At 37.5% G+C, this 24,331-nt stretch overlaps 1 protein-coding gene across 3 annotated transcripts; it reads right to left on the reverse strand.

The window, feature by feature from the left end:
• Positions 1-1,476: 1,476 nt before the first annotated feature.
• On the reverse strand, positions 1,477-24,331 carry mst1rb (macrophage stimulating 1 receptor b). Of its 3 annotated transcripts, XM_084100662.1 has the most exons (22): positions 23,749-24,331; positions 22,663-22,701; positions 21,145-22,438; positions 17,299-17,475; positions 17,094-17,216; positions 16,795-16,965; positions 15,858-16,018; positions 14,989-15,127; positions 14,745-14,881; positions 13,953-14,132; positions 13,749-13,848; positions 12,005-12,223; positions 11,625-11,771; positions 11,343-11,496; positions 11,077-11,169; positions 10,487-10,699; positions 9,765-9,845; positions 9,158-9,339; positions 8,818-8,927; positions 8,044-8,209; positions 7,803-7,939; positions 1,477-6,828 (listed from the first exon to the last, which is right to left on the reverse strand). In XM_084100662.1, exons 3-22 carry the CDS (start codon positions 22,345-22,347, stop codon positions 6,597-6,599), a joined length of 4,125 nt encoding a protein of 1,374 aa, XP_083956788.1. In that variant the 5' UTR covers positions 22,348-22,438; positions 22,663-22,701; positions 23,749-24,331; the 3' UTR covers positions 1,477-6,596. The 3 variants fall into 3 exon arrangements, with proteins under 3 accessions (XP_083956788.1, XP_083956787.1, XP_083956789.1); XM_084100661.1 differs by lacking the exon at positions 22,663-22,701; XM_084100663.1 differs by lacking the exons at positions 11,077-11,169; positions 22,663-22,701.

Consider the following 24,331-nt stretch of genomic DNA (forward strand, 5'->3'; position numbering starts at 1 on the left):
TGGTTTTGGATGGAAGAAAGGCATGGTAAAATGATTATTTTAGGCTTGAGAATAACAAGTTTATTTCTGCAATTCAAATGCATGTATTCACATGAGATTCTCTGTAGACGTGCTTTGGGAGGTGATGCCAATCAACCTCACACAACAGGGCTTAACAATCAGATCGTTCGTTTCTTCATGCATTGCAAATACAAAAACTGCTATCAGTCTGTTTCTGAATCATCACTATGAATCCTAATTTGAGGACGCCATCACAAATATCAGTTTTAGATATCATTCAAGTGAATTCAATTTAACTTCCTTTTTGTCAGGCGAAATAAGTGAAAGAGCATGTGATTGGTTGATGCATTTGAGATTGTAATTGGAGATTGTAACCATCCCAGCTAACAGGGAATGTTCTCAGTTAACCTTTAGTTTGTCGAGTCTTGTCTAATACGTTGTGTTAAATATATAAATAAACCTATCAGACGTCCTGATACATATATTTCCTTCCTATCTCCTATATACGAAAAATAAACTAAATTATGGAAAGCTTCCATTAAACATGCAGGATGCATCTACTAGAGTTTTTTTTTTTTTTTTAGGCGCTGACAGAAGCTCCAGCAGAGTGAGTCTGGGTTTTTTCAGCCTTTACTTCTCCCAGCACCTATATAACTTTTGTTTTGGAGCTCAGTAATGAGTGATTCAGAGCAACACTGCTGGAAAAGATCCCTACGGATGATAACCCAAACCTGGACGTGTTTTCAAACTCACTCATGCCGGAACGTATTTGGTTCTCTTCTCCTGCCTCTCTGTCTTTCAGAGTTTGCTCTAGAGCCGTCTCTGTCTTGGACATTTCTTTTTGACTCACCAGCCTCATTGATCTTTCTTTCTAATACCAGCAGCATAAATCTATCACGCCAGCTGATCAGATTTGATTTCAATGTATTGTGCATCATCAAAGCCATGTGACATTAATGACTCAAACTATGAGCTATGTGTGAGCTGCCTTCTTAGAAAGCATTTTATGGAGCTCAACACTGCAAAAAATGACTTAATCAGTATGTTTGTGTTGTTTTTCAGTAAAAACTATAAAAAATCCTTAAAACAAGATATAACCAGCAGGGACTTTGACTAACATTCAAGGTTTTCTCAAAGTTATGAACATTCCAGTAACAGATTGTTTTAATATATTGTTTGGTCAAAGTTATCTGGTCTTTAATAATGTTCTCAAAACATTAACACACAAAAAAATCATTTATGCATCACTCATGTTTTTTAAACATTTTAGTTGGGCTAAATGTTTGTCTAACATTTTTTAAATGGTACTTCTTGTTTCAGAATGTTAAGAGAACATTCTAAAGTAACGTTCCCACAATGTTTGCACAATGATGAAACGGAATGTTCACATGACAAAAAAAAAAAGTTTTCAAAACTGACCTTTTGAACTTAATGAACTTTCATAAATTAATGGGAATGTTAGTAAAGACTCTTAGGACCATATGTATATGTTAGTAAAACATATTAGCTGGGAATTTACTAGAAGTAAAATTCTGTAATCTTTTAAAATATATTTATCAGCATATTCAGCAAATTTATTTTCACATATTATTAGCAATTATTAGAATAGCTTTCTCAGGCAATTTAAAAATCTTTTGTTCCAAAAAATAGGCAGCAACAAGCATGTGATTTGTACTGTATGCATCTCATAACTGTTTGTGTGTGTGTGTGTGGTCCTGGTATTCCCTACGTTATGGGGGCCAAATGTCCCCCATACCAGTTATTTCTAACCTTGTGGGGACATTTTTGTGGTCCTCATGAGGAAAACAGCTCATAAATCATAAATTGTTTTTTTTAAACAAAAGTTCTGTCAGTGATGGGTAGCTTTAGAGTTAGGGGATAGAATATATAGTTTGTACTATAAAAATTATGTCTATGGAAAATCCCCATAAAACATGGAAACCATATGTATGTGTGTGTGTGTGTGTGAGTGAGAGAGAGTGTGTTTCAGGTAAACCCTACATTATGGGGACTTTCCATGTCCCTGTGGGGACATTTCTGGTCCCCATATGCAAAACAGCTTATAAACCATATTAAGTGATGTATTTTTTTTTTTTTTTTGCAAATGTAAAAATGCAGAAGGTTGTCTGTGGTGGGGTTTAGGTTTAGGAGATATACAGTTTGTACACTATAAAAATCATTGTCTATGGAATGTCCCCATAAAGCATAAAAACACAACATGTGTGTGTGTGTGTGTGAGAGTGAGTGAGTGAGTGTGTGTGTGCGTGTGTGTGTGTGTGTGTGAGAGAGAGAGAGAGAGAGAGAGAGAGAGAGAGAGTGAGTGTGTGCTGATCTAAATCCGAGCTGTTAGAACATGATGAAAGGGTTCAAGGCTGCAGGTTGTGACTATGCGGCGAGAGCAGCCTGTGTCTACAGCTCACTATTCATCTCACCCAGTAGGAAATTTTCTTTCTCTCTCTCTCTCTCTCTCTCCCTCACACACACACACACACTTTTGACACTGGTGCAGATATGAGCTCACAATCAAAGGCTGCATCTTCTGGGAATTTACTTTGGTTCTTTTATCTTATAACAGAGGAAGTGAGCGAGGGACATGGGAGGGAAAAACAACGTTATGATGTTTGTTTCCCTCTCTGTTATTTGTATTGGCTTCTGTTGTTGGAATGAGACTCTGAACCTTGAGTTCTTTGTGGCTTTTGTCGACTTGGATCTCTCTTTTTATTCTCTTCATGCTTCTGTCTGACACTGTCGACCAACAAGTTTTGCAATTGTACAGTCAATTCAGTGTTGCAGGTTTTATAGTCTGTGCATTAAAAGTGAATAAATGATATGCATAACAGAATATAACACACAGTGACAAGGAATCATAATAGTAAAACTACCATACAGTGATATTGAAAGACACACACTCTTCTCTCAAAAAAAAAAACATTTCTTTGAAAATGATTATTGGACTTTAAACTGCATAATTATATGAGGGAATCATAATTTGTTTTTTGTTTTGTTCATTTTGCTGCAAACTGAGAAAAGCACATCCCATTTAATATTTGCTCCATCACGAAAAGGCTTTTACTGACCCCTAGTGTTCTCTTCTAGCACAAGCTCAAAGGTACAGTGTGTTCCCTTTTATGATTTTAAAATACTTTTTTCTACCCCACTTTAAAATGCAAAGACACATATAATGCCGGCGTCATAGTTTACTCCAAAAAAAAATATCCTGGCCAAACAAAAACTGTACAATGTATAGACCCCTTGTCATTACATCAGAACAAAACCTTTTTTAATACAATGTATAAAGCATTTTGGTTTTTGTTCATCATTTCCAGATGCTAATGATGCCAATAATTATTTAATAAGTTCTTTTAAAAAAAATATATATAATTCAAGTATACACTAAACCCTGGCACCTTTGGCAAAATTGGATTTTATTTAGAGATGTGCATCGTAGATGTCAAATTCTCACTCGTTTCTACAGGCTCTATAACTGCAGCACGGTGATATATTCAGTTCAACACCTTTCAGTGCTGACTCATCCCAAACATTGTGCACTCAATCCCTTTTCTGTACAAGCATCTGATATAATCACAAACCAAACACCAAGTTAAGGCTCACTGATTACAACCTATCTTTAAAATTAAGTGGTGCAGATATAGGCCTATATATACATAGGAAAATACTGAAAATTATTCACATAAAAATGTAGTTGTTTCATAAATAAAATATACATCCTCTACAACTGAAATGAATTCTAACGAGGACAGTGCTTGAGTGTGAAACAAATGTGATAAGTGCTGTTACTGTCACTGCTGACTTGATTTCAAAGTTAATCACTTCAAATGCTTCATTAACAATACAGTACAAGGCCAGAAGTATACTAACATACAGGTTTCATACAGTATTTTGACTCTATGGTGAGCGTTTTGCCCTGTTACTACAAATACTTATTTGCAGCTGTATCATACAAATAAATAGTTAAAAAATCATACATTGTGATTTCTGGATTTTTTTTTTTAGATTATGTCTCTCACAGTGGACATGCACCTACGATGACAATTTCAGGACCCTCCATGATTTCTAAGTGGGAGAACTAGCAAAATAGCAGGGTGTTCAAATACTTATTTTCCTCACTGTATATGCAAAATATTACGTCATATTATATAAACTACACATAAATGTAACTTAGTTTGATTGCACTGGTATACTGCACATTTTTATAAATGTAGTTCTGTCATGACAACTCTCAGAGCGTTTGCCATGGTAATGGGTATGACAATGTTGATATATTTGGTATTGGCGTAATAGATCTGCTACGCTGCTGCTGCAGAGCAAGTACAGGACTTGCCACTGCCAATACATACATGACGCGCTGCTGTGAGTATATAAGACATACTGCTGCTGTACAATATAGTGTACATGAATTACTCGTAGCAGATCTAGACAGGTGGAGCTGTGGAAGATGGAGGGTTTCTGAAAGTGTGCTGCATTGCTATAGCAAATGCTAACCAAATATTTGAAGGTTGAGCACGCAAGCTCATTGGCTACAGATACAGCAGGAACCAATCAGCTGTGCCCTATAGAGAATGATATGATTGAAAGTCTGCACCATCTAGAGGTTCATTACAGAACTTTGTATTAGGTTATCCAACTCTTCCATGCATAGGCTACATTATAAAATGTTTAATTATAAAAGCCTAATAGGGGCTTTCGCACCGGAGGAACGTTTTCATAGTTCCTTATAACTTTTTGGCTTTTTGACTAAATTAGCTCCTACTTCAGACTAGGGTTGAATGCTGCCTTCAAGTGTTATCGGAAATGTACTACTTCCCACTTCTGAAGTCGTGATTACAAGCTCGTCGCATTCAAGTGCTTTGTTTGCGAAAAGAACAGGAATCATTGAGGATGGTTTATTCTTTATTCTATATTTTATTGGGAAAATCTTATAAAAGCCAAAATTATAATTTAGCGTCCAATATTCACAACCATACAAACATTCACCGCGCTATCCAGATAGTCAGCCTGCTGGCGATTCTGGAATTTCGCTAAAACACAGGGTATTTTCGCTGTACAATATGCTTCAAATGATTATTCATATATGTAAATATGCATTACTTTAAATGACAAGACAAGGCGATGTAGCTGTTGTGAAAAACGAATAAAGAATAGCAGTCACAGCAGCAATCGTTCTACCCTCAGCCATGTTTAAAGTTTATTGCCCGCCCAACTAGGGAACTTAGGTATCAAAATTATCCCCAAGATTCCCAGAGGTAAATATGACTTGAGAGGGCATTCATGTCTAATTTTTAACTAGGAAACCCATATTTATGATAATTCTGATAGCACATGAAGGCAGCATAACCTAGCACAAAAGGAACTACCAGTGACGTAAGTGTACGTTGACTGGTCGAACACATGTGAAACATCGGTACCCGCCATTTTTAAAAAGCTATGTAAACACACACAGTTTATAGCCTATATATTTACTACAATAATACGGAAATACCGCCGAAATCCAGGCACTTCTCCATCTTTAAGCTAAGGAGGAAATCCAACGCGACTTTGAAGGGAACAAGAGAAACATGATTATGTATTACTTTATCGTATACTGTTTACTTTCTTTCTACTGTTTACTTATCTAATATAAATTAAGGAAGACGTTCTCAGCATTGTCAAAATAAAAATCCCACACAACAACCAGAACGGCAGGACGCAAGTGACAGAGTTTCTCGGCAGTTCTCGGGGGACCACTATGGTGGCTAGTTCCTATAACCGAGTGCAAAAGCCCCTATTAAATCCATATACCGTGCACCAGTATGGCTACTGTTAAAATAGTACTGTTTAAGTAGTATTCTAGCATGCTATTTAAAGAGGCCACATTATTTGCTTTTACAAAGTCTTGATTTTGTTTTTGGGGTCTACTAGAATAGGTTTGCACTTAAATGTTTAAAAATAACATTATTTTTCACATATTTGACATTGTTGCAGCACCTCTCTTCCCAGTCTGTCAGTAATGCTCTGTTTAGTTCCTGTCTCTATGAAGCCCCTCCTTACTAAAAGAACAACGTGCTGATTGGTCGGCGGGACCAGTGCGATTGGTCAACTGCTTCGGACGTGTTTGAATGTCACAACCCTTACCATAACCGCAAGTTTCAACACACTACTAATGCAACTGCACTTTTTTTTGTGTATGCCTTTGGGCAGGAATTATGATTACAAATTAGGGATATTGTGATGTGTACGTTACCAGAAGAAAACTCAAGACTACAATCGAGGCGTTTCAGGGAGTTCAGAAACAGTGCTTACTGATATAGAGAAGAACTCCCTTTATAGTGGACTTTGTGCTTTGTAACTTTGCAGACCTTATTCATGCTCAAACAGCAACATTACACACTAAAGAAAAAAGCATAAAAAGTCCTCTTTAAAGCACAGTCATTAGGTGTGTAGTGTGTTTGTATGCTTTCGAATCGCTCTCGCGATACTTTTATGTCATACACCGATCAGTCTGCGCAGCACCACTTCAAGTCGAACACACCTACTGCCTTGTCAGCAAGGCCGTGAAAAAGACTCCCTTTTTAGTGAGTATCAAACCAGTTAGCCAATCAGCTAGAGACTGAGCCTGCATCATCTGCATCTGACGAATCATATTCATCGGCAGAGTCTGTTAGAGCGGGGTAGGGCCGGGGCTGGTCCAGATTTACGTATGTGACCTTCAGGCTGATGTAGTGTTCCCCCTCCAGGCTGGACAGGATACTCATTACAGCGGAAACCAGTGTGGAGAAGGTTGGTCTCTTCTCAGGGTCGGGGTCCCAACACTGTAGCATAATGGCAAACCTGCAGATAGAGAGGTGTGGGTCAGTCATCTCTCAACTGGCTCACCTCAATTGAAAAGTGACCGGCTTTGTCATACTATATTTGCAAATCAGGCATCTGACGTCATAGTAACCCCATATGATCTTGAGTCAAACACATTCACAGTTTCCATGGCTGAACTTCACCACCCATCATGTTTCCACATCCTGTTACAACACTCTGTCATAATTTAAGGAATGGTTAGTGACTCAGTGTTCCAGAGTTTCCAACTCTGCCCTTTAAAATGTAGTTCTGTTGTTCAATATAATTTATGACTGGAAAAGGCAATCTCAGTCAATCAGATTAGAGAACCAGAGCTAACTGTTGTGTGTGTATATGGGGCTTCTGTAACTATATCCAAGAAAAACAAAGGTAATACTTTTGTTTTGCTTTAAATATCTAAAAATTAAGAGAGAAAAAACGGGGGGAAAAAACTATTTTGTTATCATGGAACTCTTTTAGAATATTCCCAGACATATTTTTCACAGTTCAACTCTGGCTAAAAGCTAAAAGTTGGGTTAGTGATTGCTGGAAAATTACAAAGTTTTGCAGTGTCACTTGGGATCTTTAAATATTTCCCTCTGTCTGAAAGTGAATGATGATTAACTCTATGAGTGTAGTGCTTGAGGTGATGGATAATTGAAGGGACATTCACAATAACCTTTCGATTGACCTTTTCCACCGCTCTGAATATTGAGTAAGCTCTAAACCCTCTGAACCTCAAATGGTGGAAAAACACTAAACGGACTGACAGCTACTTAAAACCATTGAAATTCCAAAAGGCCATGTCACTCTTGTGGAGCAATGTCTAAAAACAAATGGAAGAATGGAAAACAACTGCAGAATAAAACCAGCCTGTGTAAGCCAAACTTTCTACTATAGACCAACATTATCGATCGACTAAGAAAAGTAAGCTGGCGTATAAGTGCATCCTGTAGAAAAATAGAGAAACTTACAAGGGACCTGGACAATACTGTGGCTGAGGTAGCCGTCGTCCCTTTAAGAGGTAATGTGTGACATCATATGGGTCAACTTCAGGGTACGGGCTGGCTCCTCGTGTGAGCATCTCCCACATCAGAACCCCAAAAGACCACTGCAGTCAAAGACAGAATAAAAAGTTAAGAAGAAACAGTGTATAATTAATACTTACTGTAATCTAGTAGTTAAACATAAGCATATTTCATTTTCATATCTCACCACATCTGACTTGGTCGTGAACTTCTGCGTCTGCAGGCTCTCAATGGCCATCCATTTAACAGGTAATTTGGCTTTCCTGTGATCCTGGACACTGTAGTACTCCTTCTCAAGCACATCTCGAGCCATTCCGAAGTCTGCAACCTTTACGGTGTAGGATTCATCAAGCCTTGAGAGAACATTGGATGAGTCAGTACCAAATTCACAGTTGGACTCTGAACTTCACTGTGCATTTACATACATAAGAATAGTTGGTATAGGCGAATTAAAATAAAGCAAAGATAAGAACAATGCAAAGCTAGTGCTTAAAGTTTATAAAGTTATAATTATGGATATTTTTCTTACAAAAAAACTTTATTAATCCCCTGGAGCCATATGGATTACTTTTATGATGGATGGATGCACTTTTTTGGGCTTCAAAAAATTGGTACCATTCACTCCCATTATAAAGCTTGGAAGAGCCAGGATATTTTTTTTATATAACTCCAATTGTGTTTGGCTGAAAGAAGAAAGTCATATACACCTAGGATGGCTTGAGGGTGAGTACATTTTTGGGTGAACTGACCCTTTAATAAGAATGGACCAAAAGTAGTTGCCAGTCGAAGTGAACTTTTTTTGAACATTTGTTTGGCAAGCTGTTTCAAACTCCCGAAAGCTCCAAACAAACTTTGTTTGGGCCTGATTTTGTTTGAAATGACGTCACATCAGTTTGTTCTTCAATTTCGCTTGAAGTATATCAGGGCCTTAATTCATAATCTTTGTGCGTGCAAAACTCACATGCAATTGCGTGCCGCTAGATCGCGGTGTACGAATTTCTTTTGTGCCAGATACTCCATTCCTTTAGCAACCTGGAGCCCGAAGCCAATCAAATCCTTAACTGTGGGACTCTAGGATAAGACAACAAGACTATATAAGACCCAAATAAATAAACAGACACAGTGAGTTTGTATAATTTTTGGCAACATCACTTCCTGGAACTTCTATAAAGGTTATGAGCAGTGCAGGAGGTCATGTTGTGAAATCCATTCCAAAATACAAACCTGTTGTGCAAGGCAACAGTGAAAGGCAAAATACATAACATATTTGATGTGTCTGAGTTCACGTTCTAGCAACTGACCCTCTTCTCACAGCGAATGAAGTGACGCAAGTCTCCGTGTTTCATGTAAGGTAAGACCACCAAGGGAAGTCCCTCTTCAGGAAGCAGGATACCCAGAAGAGAGAGAACATTACTGTGATGAAATCCCTTCATCAGAATGCCCTCTTTCAGAAACTGCTCCACTTCTTCCACATCTGTTATTCCTACCAGAGAAAAAAAAAAAAAAAACTGTTGTGATGCAAGCATTTATACGATATATTAAGTCAATTTACATTTAGAGATCGGTCTTCTAAAAATGATCTTAGACCCAGGATGTTGTTTGAAAACAAATGTTCTGAATATTTTGGAATGAAAATTATTTTTTCATGAAGTACTATTTATGCATTTGGCAGACTCTTTTATCCAAAGGAACTTGCATTGCGTTCAAGGTAGACGTTTACTAAGTTGTTGCATTTCCAGGGATTCAAACCCATGACCTTGGTTTAAGCAACAGGAACACGGCAAACAGCAAGCCAATTTTAAAGGCAGCTTATTGTGAGAAATAAATGTTTTTCATCAGGTAGGTCATCCCAAGAGTCCAGTTCAGATTTTCAGGAGTATCTTTATGAGCCATTGAGGAGTTTCTTACTGTTGAGAGATTTCACAGCACAATGGATTTCTCTGTTGTTGTGGTCAGTGAGGTAACCATGGTAAACTGTGCCAAAGTGTCCTACGGAAAAAAAACATGTTTATTAATCTTCAAGTTCAAAATATGACCTTATTCCTTTTTTCAGTAATTGCATTTTTTGAGAAATTAAGCAATATCATGCTCTAAACCCTGGAGTTTAGGGTCAGTTATATTTTTACATTTAAAAAAAAAGAAAAGAAATGAATACTTTTATCCAGAAAGGATGCATTAAATTAATTAAAAGTGATAGTAAAGACATTCACAACGTTTCAAAAGATTTCTATTTCAAATAAATGCTGTTCTTTTAAACTTTCTATTTATCAAAGCATCTTGAAAAATAATGTATAACGGTTTCCACAAAAATAAAATCAGCATAATAAGCATATTAGAATGCTTTCTGAAGGATCATGTGACACTGAAGACTGGAGTAATGATGCTGAAAATTCATTGTTGCATCACATGAATAAAGTACATTCTAAAATGCATTAAAATAGATAGATTTAAAATTATAAAAATATTTCACAATATTTCTGTTTTTACTGGATTTTTGATCAAATAAATACAGCCTTGAAGAGCATATAAGACTTTCAAAACATTTCAAAAATATTTTCGACCCCAAACTTTCTAACGCAAATATATTGAGCTTATTTGCAGCATTCAGCATATTTGATTTATAAGCATACCCTTTCCGATGATCTGGTGGTGGTGAACCTTGAGCATGGAAGCTGGGATCAGCACGTCCTTCACCTCCTCCAGAAGTTCAGGGCGGAAACTGGTGATGGAGATCTTCTCTGGGGGCATGAGAGGGGTCAGGGTTGTGTCCAGGGTGCCTGTGTAGGCCAGGCCGGGGAACGCCACGACCCCAGCGGGTGCAATGATGGTTGTGACGGGCAGTTCTACAAGGAGCAAAGAAAAATGGAAGTGCTTCTGAAATATTTTTAGCCTTCAAGTAAATGTGTAGACCTAATATTTCATGTGAACAGAAATTAGGTTTGTGCTCTTAGTAGGACACATACTTTATTTTAGTTATGTGTTATATTAAATCTTATATTATGATATACAATGTTTGGTTCCATTTATTGGAATTATATGGAATTAGAATCAGAACCAAACCAGAACTGTTCCCCCATCCCTAGTAGAAACCATTCAATTATATATCTAAAACTTATATTGAAAAATATTTCAATAAAAAAATATGAGAACGCTGATAATTCAGTGATCGATCATTATGATCTTTTTTTAATTGGTTGCTGATGTGAAGGTGTCGTCTCACCACGTCTGTAGTCTCCTAAGGGACATAAATCCACACTATTATTACGCGAACGACTGTGGGAAAAATAAGACAGACGACTTTCTGCCAGCGAAGCTGTGGATTTAAAAAAAAAAAAATATTGATAAAAAATTAAAAAAGTATTGATAAAATCGATAGTCTTAACTGTGCTTGCTAAGATGTGTAACTGAAAAATGACTGAAAAAGATTTGACCGCAAAATAAGAGTTGGCATTTCTTAAATGAACGGAAAATGTGAAATGTGCTCACCTTTTTTCTGCTTCCTCAGATGTTTCAGCACAATGAAGGCCATAACCGCACCCGTGACCAAAGCTGCCAGTATGCCAAGCACAATACCCACCATATAGTGGTTACTGACCAAAATTACAGTGCCAACATTATGTGTGTACCCATTAACTGTTACCTGGCATGAGAAAATACTGATGTCAGAGTAAGGTGGTATTATGCAACCAATGGCAATCAAGGTGATTTGGCTAAAGACAAGGTAAAATTACTGCATTTATAGATCTACACATACTTTAAAGCACTCACCTTCACAGGTAAACCCTCACTGGGAATAGTGATATTATTAGGGATCCTGCATGTGATCTCATTATCTAGAACTTTAGCACCACAATCAGCGTCTCCAACCGTCATCGTGATTGACATGCAAGAACTCACAAGGTTCAACTTCTGATGCTGCGTCATAAGAAAAAAAAAAGTTGTATTGTCACAAACAGTGTCTTTATAGTGAAGGATATTACTAGTGAAATCTAATTTAAAATGTTCAAAATTCTAAAATCCTTTATTTCCAGGTTTTTAAATGTGTCTCAGACTTTTGGACCTTAAAACGTTATCAAGGCATACATTGAAAGATGATCGAGAGTGAAAAAAGTCAGAGCAGCAATGGAATAATGTGATTTAATACATACATGCAAGGACACTTCATCAAACCCAGGGTAGAGTCTCAGTATGTGACCTTCAGTCTCAAACGGGATGGGTCTGCCATAGGGGTGGTAGGAGAAGTCTTGTTTCCACAGGCCAAGCACTCCGTCCATGTCAAACGAGAGCTCGCCCTCTTCGGTCTCATCTCGATGGAAGACGGGGGTGATGCACTCCATTCGGGTGGGTTTTGCTTTACCCCTGCACTCCTTCAGAGAACAACAGTACGGAACAAATGTAAAACAAGGCGAATGTCAGGTTGTGCCATGTGCCCACAAATACATATCTGTTCGCTATGATGCTGCAATCTGAAAACACTAAGGCTGCACTGCAAATGTAAAGATTTAAAACACTTTAATCTTTCATTTATAATCGCAGCTCTCAGTGGAAGAACCAAGACAACATTATGAAAGTCTTGCATGCTCCGAAGACACCAAAAACTATGCATTGTTGTTGTGGTCACTAAGGGTGTGTTCACACTTGGCAGGTTTGGTTAGATTAAAACCAACTCTAGTGCGATTTTTTGTTGTTGTTGCCATCTTTAGGTTTGGTGTTAAAAATGACCGTGTGAACACAGAGTGAACCAGGACTAAATGTGTCATTTTCTTTTTTGGTCTGGACCAAAGGAACCAAGAGAACCGAACTACAAGTGTGAACACACCCTAAAGAGAGTAGGTAGATTCACCCAACTACATATATAATCTTTAAACAGAAAAATAAATAAAGAGAGCTGGACACTTATACTTGTAGCTTTATGTTATCCAATTTTTGTTAATTAAATTGGCTGCTATGCATTTAAGACGATTATCTGATTTGAAATGAGATACAGTGCTTTGAAAACATGCCACTGAAACAGATCCGACTGAAACGTAAAAATAAACTCCAGCTACTCTTTTCTAACATTTAGATTATATAAGATGTGCAGAGCTTTAGGTGCTACACAGCTAGGAACCACACAATGTTTGACTAGTTTTACTAGTGTGTAGTAATAAGATTATCTATCCTGCTACCTTCTTATTCCCTCACCATGACTGTGTGGACTAAATTTCAGTTTATTCATGACAACTCTCTGATTAGTTTTAGCATGTTATTAAATATGGGAATGTTGTATTTAGCCTTGGCGGACTAGATGTACCAGTACAGTGCTGCTGTTAATTATTGGTGCTGCGGTAGAGCAAGTACGGACTTGCTACTGCTAATAGATACACAGACACGCTGCTGTGAGCAAGTAAGATATGCTTAAATAAAATGCGTAAATAAACATACAGTAAATCCCACAGCAGATTTAGGCAGGTGGAGCTGGGAGAGGTGGAGGATTTCAGAGGAACTGTGATAGCGCGTTGCAGGACTAGCTTACAATAAACAATGAACCAGACTATTTAAATAGCAAGCGATCTTATTGGCTTCTGGAACAGCAGAGGAAAATCAGTCTGTGCCATGTGGTAATAATGTGATTGCTTGTAGACTGCATGCAAAGGACCTATAAGCCTGCATCCTCTAGTCTAGAGTTTCATGACTGTTCTTAAGGATTTTAGAATTGACCGTTTTTCCATCCTACAGTAGCTTCAATAAATCTTTTTGAACTTTTGAGTTCTGAAAGTTACAGAATAATACAATAAATTTTTATTTTAAACTATTAAGCAATATTCCTCATGATATATGACCCCTTTAAATAAACAAGGCAAAAGATCAGTAGTATAAAATATCTCAAGAGCAAAAGTTTACAGTTCATACAGTGGAAACCGGCTTGAGGTGGCTTTCTTTGGGTTTAAAGTAGACAATAGTTTTGTAGACAGAGTCCAGATTTCGGCCTTCAACGACGATTCTTGACCCACTGCAATTCAGCAAGGTAAAATGTTAGACAATCCATATTTTTTCTGAAAGCTCTTCTCAGTTGCCAATAAGTAAACAACTTATAACTTCCTGCATCTACAGTACCTGTCAAAGCTGCAATCGGGCAGCACCGCAAGAATCTCAGGGGTCTTTTTGTAGCGGAAGACGTTAGTGGTCACAACACGGGACTTATCGATGTAGACACGGAGCACCACGTCCTTCACCTCCGTCACAGGCTGAGAGACACATACGATGGAGGACAGGTTTCCTCTGGCCACAGACACACTGAAGCATGAACACCATTACATATTGTATGAAACTGTGCATTTTTAGACCTGGCCAACAATAACATGCATTTACATACTTTATGATATATTTCACACATTTTGCAAAACAATTAAATTAATCATTACTGTAATATATCATATACAAGTAATACCATTCAAAAGTTTAGGGTCATTAATTTCTATTCAGCAAGGACACATTAAATTGATCAAAAGTGACGTAAAAGTATAATAAATGCTGTTCTTTTGAACTTTCTACTCATCAAAGAATCCTGAAACACAAAAATATTTTTACAAAAATATTAAGCAGCACAACTGTTTTCAAGATTGATTATAATACTGTTATTTTATATTTGAATAATGTTTGACAATAATACTCTTTTTACTGTATTTTTTATTAAATAAATGCAGCCTTTGTGAGCAAATGAGACTTATTTTAAAGACATTAAAAAAAAAAATTAACCAACCTTAACATTTTTGAAAGTTAGTGTACATAATTATAATTATTAATAATTAGATTTTTAGGAATATTCACACAAAAATGTATTTGATATAATTGGCAGTGCCTCTTCAGGCCACCAGTTGAAGACTGATATAATGGATGCACACACACCTTCGGATTGGACATGTTTCTCCATCAAGCGTAACTTTCCTGTTCTTGCCAGAGTCCAGATAAGGACCTGTGATGGTGATGAGGGTTCCTCCGTCCACCGGCCCATAGTCAGGTTGAACCTCAGTGATGTTTGGAACCTGGTGAAAAAAGGATATTGATCAAAGGTAATCTATTGTCAACACACTTGCTAATGACTACTCTTAAAAAAATCAAGTTTTGCATGTGTAACAAATTAACTAATTACCACAAAGGTGAATCCAGGCATCTCTGCACTTCCTTCAATCGAGTAACGGCCCTCCACTCGGCCCTCGTGCACTTTTGCTGTGACATTCACTGGTTTAAAAAGTGGCTCTGACGCCCCAGAGCGGATCTTACACAATAAGCTGGGCAGAAAAATGACCAGTTACATGACTTAAACACTTACCTTCATTCAACCATGTAAAATTTAACCAAAAATCGTTCTACTTTCCATGAGCATACAAAATCTATTTGCAAATATTTATGTGAAAATGAAGCCTAACTGCCTAATGACTTTTTCAACACTATACTATTTATTTATTGTGCAGTTAAGATTGAGTTAATTTGACAAAGGTTTTATATAATTTATATATTAAGTTTGGGGTTAGTAAAACTGTTTAATGAATTTTTGAAAGAAGTGTCTTATGCTCACCTAGGCTACATTTATTTAATAAAAAAAATATAGAAAAACAGTGAAAATTATTCATTTTCAGTATCATAACAACAGTCTTCAGTGTCACAAGATTCTTCAGAAATCATTCTAAATGCAGAATTTAGCTCAAGAAACATTTATTATTATTATTATCAATGCTGAAAACAGTTGTTCTTCTTGATATTTTTGTGGAAACAAAACTACATTTTTCAGGATTCTTTGATTTATAGCAAGTTAGAAAGAACAGCATTTATTTGAAAATAATATCTTTCAACAAAGTGTAAATTTACACAAAAAACTGTGCACGTATTTAATGCATTCTTGCTGAATAAAGCATTAATTTCTTTAAAAAATAAATAAATATTGCCACCAAAGTTAGACCAAAAAAATCCACTTTTATTGTTATTCATCATCTGTAAGAAGAGGAAATCAGGAATACTTACTGTGTGTTGTTGCTTTTGTGAGGCTGGACCACACAGGCGGTCTCACCCAGCTTCACCTCATGGGTTCTGGTCGTGATGGCGGGTCGCAGGGGCGACTGGAACTCCCATCCGCACAGAGTCATCTCACTCTGACCATCAGGGGGCGCTGTCTTGGGGAAAAACTGAGCACAGAACATTTCCATTCATGTTTTATTTGCTAAATGCTTTCTATTACCCTGTGGGTAAACATATATAAACACATGTATACACTACTGGCCAAAAAAGCAAAACGTCACTATTTGGATTTAAATAGGCAAATACTTAAGAGTCCATGATTGGATCACTATTGCCGTTATTATGTTTCTAGCATGTTATATGTTTGGCAACTGTGTTCTTCTAATCCTAATTGATGGAGTGTGTAGCTTTCATTTCTTAAACAATCATGTAGGAAGAAATATCATGGCCAATTGGCCATATTCCAGGATGACAATGTCAAGATTCATCAGGCTCAAATTGTGAAAGAATGGTTGGGAGGGAACATGAAGAATCATTTTCACACATGAATCGGCACCTCTGAGTCCAGACATTAAATTCATTGAAAGTCTTTGGGATGTGCTGGAGGAAACTTTACAAAGTGCTTGACTCTTGCATTGACCAAAAAATTATGGAAATATGGAATATGGCCATGATGCGTCTTCCTAGTTCCTACATGGTTGTTTAAGAAATGAAAAGCTACACACTCCATCAATTAGGGTTAGAAGAACAGTTGCCAAACATGTAACATGCTAGAAACATTACAATCACAGCAATTATGATCCAATAATAAATCCAAAGAGCAACTTTTTTTTTGGCCAGGCTGTGCATGTATAAACATATATCTATATATATAAATGTACCCATTCTTTACATCTACAGTCTTGTTGTAGACCGTACGATTAATACTCAAATCATATCTCACCTCTGTGATGCCGGGCGGACATGACTCATTTCCCCAGTATCCCCTGCACTCAGAAGCCCAGGTGCACTGACCCGAGCACCATCCACACCCCATGAACTTTGGTGCGGTCAGGCACATGGCACATGTGAGGAAGTGCCGGCAACCTGGACCTCTCTGAGGCACCTGAATCATCTGCCAGTTATGAATATAGAACTTTTATTAGCCCAAAGGAGGAATAAAGCCTTCTGGAAACTTGGCCATGTCCACTTGGAATATTTCTTGCATGTGAAATCATGGTTGGAACTTTATCTGGATCATACCTTATCTCCAACAACAAACAGTAGATGGTCTGGGGAGAGAACCGCTGCGGTAGACGACACCTTCTGGTTCTCTACAAGGGAGTAATTTGCAAAGATGACAGGGCTGGACCTTCTCAAGACAAGCTGTGGTGTGAAAAGAAAAGAGGTTGATGTAATGATAACTCAAACCGGCATAGCTAGCAACGGTCTTCTTTCTGATCCACACCTGCAGGAGTCTCCCATCTGATGTGCCTATATGAGCCACTGTTTTGTTCTCAATGCTGGTGACCAGTATAGAAGTGAGCAGAACGCCTCTCATCTGTCTGTTGAAGAGGTCTACTCTGTAGTACGGCTGAGACACCAGGGTGGGCTGATCTCTGCAGGTCATATTGTGCTCCATGCTCTGATCAAACATATGCAAGAAAACAAACAGAGTTGCACTGCTGTATTATAATTACATTATAATAGATGCTCCATGGTACAACATCCAAAAGTTAGACATTTTCATAAACACTTTCATTCATTTTCTAAAGTCAGTCATTTACCCACACACAAAAGTTATTTGTATGTTTGTAAATAAATAACTAGAATGAACATAACATGAAAATAAGATTTGGGATGTTCAAAAAAGGAAGAAAAACTGAATAAATATTTTTTTAAAAAATAGGTCAATACAAAGCAAATAAATAAAAAGTTATATAGTTAAAAATATATAGTAAATACAAAATAAATTTGTATATAAAAAAAGACAGATAGACAAAACGATGAACGAACGATAAATAGAACAATTAACGAGAGAGGCATACAGATAGATAGAACAATGAACGACAGACAGACAGACAGACAGACAGACATACAGACAGACAGACAGACAGACAGACAGACAGACAGACAGATAGATAGACAGACATATAGACAGACAGACAGACAGACAGATAGATAGACAGACATATAGACAGACAGACAGACAGAGAGACAGACAGACAGACAGATAGATAGATAGACAGACAGACAGACAGACAGACAGAGAGACAGACAGACAGACAGACAGACAGACAGACATACAGACAGACAGACAGACAGACAGAGAGACAGACAGATAGATAGACAGACAGACAGACCTATTGTTGGTTTGATTGCTTCTAAATGATTAAATGTAAGTGTAATGTAAATGCTTTCACAGATAAAATGCCAGTTGTATGACAATGTTTTGCGAGGAATATTTAAAACAAAAAATTGGATATTCCAGTAAACTAGGCCACCAATAAATCTTACCACAATAATTCCAACCATAACACAAACAAACTCAGACTCAAAGTTCTCTGTGCCTCAGTACTGTAATGCTCTGGTGAATACGATCATGGTATTCTGCTCTGCTGTAAACTATGGTGAGCTCGTACATGTGGCTCTCTGAAGCCTTTCCTGTATTGTTTGGCATATACATTGTGTAGACATTAACCACACAATCACACAACCCCTGATCAACCAAAAAACTGTGTCCTACATAACTATGAAATAAGTGGCTGTGACTGACTTACTATTTAATTAAAGTGTGCAGTTTTTGGGGGGGTCACAAAGATAGCACAATTCTCACTAATGCATTCCCAGTGTGGAAACTAAATATTTTACTATGTAGACTGATTTACCACAAACTAAACTAGCTCTATGCAGATGATGTTTTTAAAAAAAAACATTTTTACCTGTTCAAAATGCTAAATCATCCTTTTTAACAAAATGAGTAATCTGTGTCTCTCATTAAAATCTCAAAAATTACACTGTAATTTTCGACTTTTTCCACTCATTTCCCATAAACATTGACCACAATGGATAAACTCTTCTTTTAACACACACTCATACACACATACCATCTGTAAACTGTGTTTTTATAGCACCAAACTCGCAATCACACCGTGAGATTTCTGAGACATTCTCCCACACATTACAGGGAAATTTGGATTGCGTAAAAGTAGGCAGTTCTCATCTGGACACTGAAAGAATGATCTGCACATATTTTAAAACACTTGCCACACATTTATGCTGCTTCTAACTCATTTCAAATGTACATTAGCATTATAGGCATATACAGAGAAATTTAAGTAACTTAGGAATGATACAAATAAGTTCTTGCAAATATGCAGTGCCCGCAAAAAGAATTCAGACATGAAAAAATGAATCCAGTGTCACTGCATTAGATATATCAAACCAAGAGGAAACCCTTGACTGACTTCATATATCCACTAAAAATCATCTGACACTTACTGGTTAAAAGTAAGTGCAAAAATGGCTTAGAAAAGAGTGTTTAACATACTTCGGTCACAACCTCATGCTAGTTTTAGAACACATACCATAATCATGAACTCAATGTCCTCCTCCCTAATTTCAAGTTTCTCTGATACCATCAGTGAAGCCTAAAAGTGTTCTATCTGCCGCATGCCCAAAAATGTTCCTCTAAAACACTTTGCCTTACAAGTGCATTTTTTCCATTCACATTGTTCCAAAATCTTCCACAAAACTAAAGAAAATCAGGCTAGCATCTCATGTAAGTAGCTGAGATTGTTTTCTAAGAATGCTGCTGTGATACAGAGCAGGGGAACATTAGATTTCAGTAAGTTATTTAACAGATGTTAGATAGTCTAGCAGAAGCAGAGCTATTGCAGGCCTGAATATGAAATATACATAACAGAAAAAGAAAAAAAATATGATTTAAACACACTCGCACACAAAGCAAAGCACAGTCTACTTAAGAATCTTGTCTTAAAAGGCATGATGAAACTCAAAATGATGGAAGCACCAAAAAATTTTAAACTGGGGTTTTTAAAGTGTTATTTTGCTAGCAGGCCAAGCAGGTCACTGTTTTGCAAGTCTGATTCAAGTTTTAAATCACTTCCAAGTCATGAGTAATGTCTCAGACGATCAGACTCACAAAAAGCACAGCCTCCAAAAAAAACAGTGACTATAATGCAATATCAACCTCATAAACCTTTTAACTATCTTTTACTATCTGTCTGAACCAACTGTCCAGCGGGTGCCAAATGGCTTTGCAACTGTGTTTTCCCCAATAATTCTATTGGACTACAATAGTTGCTTTTAATTCCTGCATTAACAAAAAAAAAATGTTTTTGCATTTTGTATAAGTGCAACACTTAATAAGTGCTTGAAAAAAAGATTGCATCTCTGAGCCTCAGTGTAAATAGTTAGAAAGAATTTTTACATGGTTTCTTCAATCAAACCACACAGTTCTTGTTTTATGAGTGTAGTGCATTCAGTGGCATTTTTACTCTCTATAGAAGTTGAAATCCTAACAAACACAAAGACATGAGACAGAATATACAAGCAAGTGACTTATGACCCAGACTGTGGTCACTCAAACCATTTTACAACAAAATAACAAAAAAGAAAGAAGCAAGCCAATTAAAATACCTTTAGGCTTTTCTTAAAGGGATAGTTCGCCCAAAAATGAAAATTCTGTCATCATTTACTCACCCTCAAGTTGTTTCAAACCTGTATGAATTTCTTTCTTCTGCTGAACACAAAAGAAGATATTTTGAAAAATGTCGGCAACCAAACAGTTGATGGACCCCATTGACTTCCATAGTATTTTTTTTTTCCTACTATGGAAGTTAATGGGGTCCATCAACTGTTTGGTTGCCGACATTTTTCAAAATATCTTCTTTTGTGTTCAGCAGAAGAAAGAAATTCATACAGGTTTGAAACAACTTGAGGGTGAGTAAATGATGATAGAATTTTCATTTTTGGGCGAACTATCCCTTTAAGGTGGCAAGGTACGACATTGCCCATTTAGAATGCTTCGCAGGTCTCAATGTAAAGCAATAACATGTGAAATGAGAGAGTGTTATGGGAACAGACTGAAGACGGAAACAATTAAAGCCAACATATGGAAAGTTATGATGGACAAGAAATGCAGTCCACCAGCCAATTCTTCAAAAGCAAATGTAATCGACAGTATGTTGTGGATGCTTTCCATAAAACTGGTTCAAAATCAGACAGAATTTACAGTAGATTGTTGTGAACAAAAACAAAGGGGTAAATAAATAAGCTGAAATGCACCAACCTCGTGTGGGCAGCTCTCACAGGGCTGAAAATGGCAAAGGCCTCTGGAAAGCTGCTCTGGTCCCGACTTGCAACAGTCCTCCACTCCGTCATCTATTGCTGTGTTTACCGTATCCATCGGAAATGCACAAAGTGCCGAGTCATCTTCAGGAACACCCGAGTCATCAGTTACAGCGAACACACCATATAAGATATCATCCTCTTCTTCAGCACCCAGCTCATCGGCGAGCTCCCGTCCAGCCTTCCCAAAGTGGGCCGCTTGAACCACGTTGTAGACCACGTCTTTGAAAGGTTCGCTGACGTTGCTTCTCCGTCGCCGTTTGGGTTCAAAGCGACATTCTAAAACAATTTCACGATACCGTCGCATCTCCCACTCGTGGCGTGGTAGACGGCCTAGTCTTGTTTGAAAGGGCGAAGTGTCCAAGTCGGTTCTCTCTCGTTGGACAGACAAGAAGTAGACAAAGTCCTGCGTGTAGAAACTGTAGATGTACTCAATGCTGTATGTCTGCCATAGAGCAGGCAAAACCGTCAACCCTCTGACGTCGGTGTAAAAACCATCCTCGGTTGCAACTGGTCGGCGTACGGAAATGGACATGCGACCGTATTTTTGAGTCACGCTGCTGTTCACTGTTGCCGCGACAAAGAAGTAAACCGTTTGACCCTCTTCCACCATGGAGACTTTAGTTCCCAACGGACTAGCGATGCAATCCGGACAGAACTGCGGAGAGTTGAACTTCTTCCGGAATAAACACTTTGAAGGCCCGGGAGGCTTTCCATTTTCATGGAGTTGATGGAAATAGCAAACTCCATACTGGGAGCTTCCACACGAGTACAAGTACATCAGGAACGTGTCTAGGAGCAACACCTCATTGTCTGTGTCCTCATGGAAGGGATCTCTTGCGATATCACACAAATTGCATATCTCACACTCCGGACTGGCCACCGGTCCCGTACGGAGTTCCCACAGTTTCCCTAGAGTGATGTTCACTGCCTCGATGACGTTCTGAGAGGCCACATAGACCTCTTGGAAAAGGGAGTTGGTAACTATGTTCTGGATGGGATTGCGGGTCTGAAAGTAAGTCATGGGGTACGGCACCGAGAAGTCCACAGCGATGGGGGCTGTTGGGGGACAAGTGTCTAATGCAGAAGACATTATAGCCTGTATCCAGACACATGTCACCAGATGAGTGGCCCAATGGACCATGTCCACTCCAGGGTGAAAAAAATGGCTGTAATGTGTTTCGGTTACCTCCAGCAGGCATCTGTCAGAGAAGACATCCTGAAAACAGGAAGCCCTGAGAACAGAACAAACGCAAAAGAAGCTTAATTTAAAATGGTTAATCAATAGCTCAGACAAAAATGATAATTCTGTCATCATTTAGTCATCTAACCCTAACCTCATGGATATTAGCAAGTAATACTAATTAGCCTACTAAGTAATCCTACTATCTTAAAATAAAGGTTTCAGAATCTAAATTGTACAAATAATTCTGACATCAGTAAGTCTATAAACACCAACCGAGGTTTTGCGCATTCATGTCATTCTGTGCCAGCATCTCTGCAAGAGAGAAAGTCATTAAAGGTAAAAATAGATATTTTGTACAACTCTGAGACAACAGAATGTTCTATGTAATATTTCTTGGTTTTCCTCTGAGTTATTTATTAACAGAGCTCATCACCATGTTCTACATTGAGGGCCTCTCTAATTGACATTCTTGTCACAACCTAGACGTGCTTTTTTGAGCAAAAGTTGCAAATGGACTGTTCCGCTTTTCAGTCAAGCGCCTTTTAAAGTAACAAATGAACTAATTACTTTTCAAAATCGTGCCAAAGCATTTGCACTGTGGCACAGAATGCATTACATGTATAGAATTTATTAATCTTTAGGGAAACAATGGAAAGTAGTATGCGTTTCTTTAAAACAGATCTTGATTAAAGAATAGGGACCTTAAAATGGATCACAGGTCTCTTTCGATTGCTAAATGAAAATAATAACCATATACTGATGCATAGTTAGGACAGAATCTGAATAGGCAGGCTTATCAACTTTTAAGATCCTAGTGAAAAACTACTTTAAAAAAAATAAATTCAAGAACTTGGACCCAGGCTTACATGACTGCCTTACCATGTACCATGTAAAACATACTTGTCTTTGTTATATTTGCACTGACAAAAAAAATAATAAAAAAAAAATATATATATAATAATCTCAGAGTCCCCAAACTTGTAGAATTTCTGAAATACAGGCTGCTCTATCAAAGATACGGCTGCTCCATCTGATTTCTTTGTACTTTGGATATGACGTTTAGGCAACGGTTGAGGTTACCGGTAACCTGAGATTGTTTAGTCCATGAAAAGATTTATGCAATTTGTGTCTGATATCGCCTGATCAATCATTGTAATGCTTATTCGGTTAAATGAACAAAACATATTTGTGATGCTCTGTACTTATGAATCTAATACTCTTCTTGCCATTTATAAACCTTAATAATTATTAGTGACAAAATTTCAACCGAGATAAAGTTGGCTTGACGTTATATATATATATATATTATAATATTTCAATACATTTTTTAGGATAAACAGACAATAAGAACACACTAACCTGTTAGTGATGATGATGATAATCCAGTGAAGAACAGATCTCAGGACAGATCAATAACTGCATTTCCAACTTTAAACGTATAGACACCTCCAGGAGTGAAAACAATGAAAGAAAGGAAACGACTTTCTAAATATTTTAACAGAATATATTGACCTTCGTTTATACATAAAACCAGATAAGAAACTTTAGCAATACATAATTAGAGAGCTGTCTTGGTGTTTGGGACGACTGCTTTGTTTCGTTTGATCCACGAGCGCCACTGAATGAAACGGATTGGCCCCGCCCACCAGCATACGGGACTGAACCTTTTTTAATGGTATGAACGCTAGGCTACTATGGTGACGGCATTTTTATTAATATTATTTACGCATGCAGACGTTCCTTGGTCACGTGATCTAATTAATATTCATTAGCCAATCTAGTAGGCATAGCATAGTAGGATTCAATATTATTCCTTTTGATGAATAGAATAAATAAATCTCACGCACACAACGTCCAATGTAAAGTGTCACTGTGGTTGTGAGAACACAACTGAGCTGTACAAACCTCAACGGCAAACCTTTTAATCTATTTCCATTTAATC

The sequence above is a fragment of the Abramis brama genome (assembly GCF_963993115.1).
Source record: "Abramis brama genome assembly, chromosome: 23".
Lineage (NCBI taxonomy): Eukaryota > Metazoa > Chordata > Actinopteri > Cypriniformes > Leuciscidae > Abramis > Abramis brama.

What these genes read in the sequence shown, in the direction of transcription:
- mst1rb (XM_084100661.1), bottom strand. Translation starts at nt 22,347, where the DNA reads ATGGTCCATTGGGCCACTCATCTGGTGACATGTGTCTGGATACAGGCT. An exon ending in CTTAGGAGACTACAGACGTG is followed by an intron (nt 10,700 to 11,076) that starts GTGAGACGACAC and finishes TGCTCCTTGTAG; the next exon opens with AACTGCCCGTCACAACCATC. An exon ending in TCATTCGCTGTGAGAAGAGG is followed by an intron (nt 8,928 to 9,157) that starts GTCAGTTGCTAG and finishes GTCTTATCCTAG; the next exon opens with AGTCCCACAGTTAAGGATTT.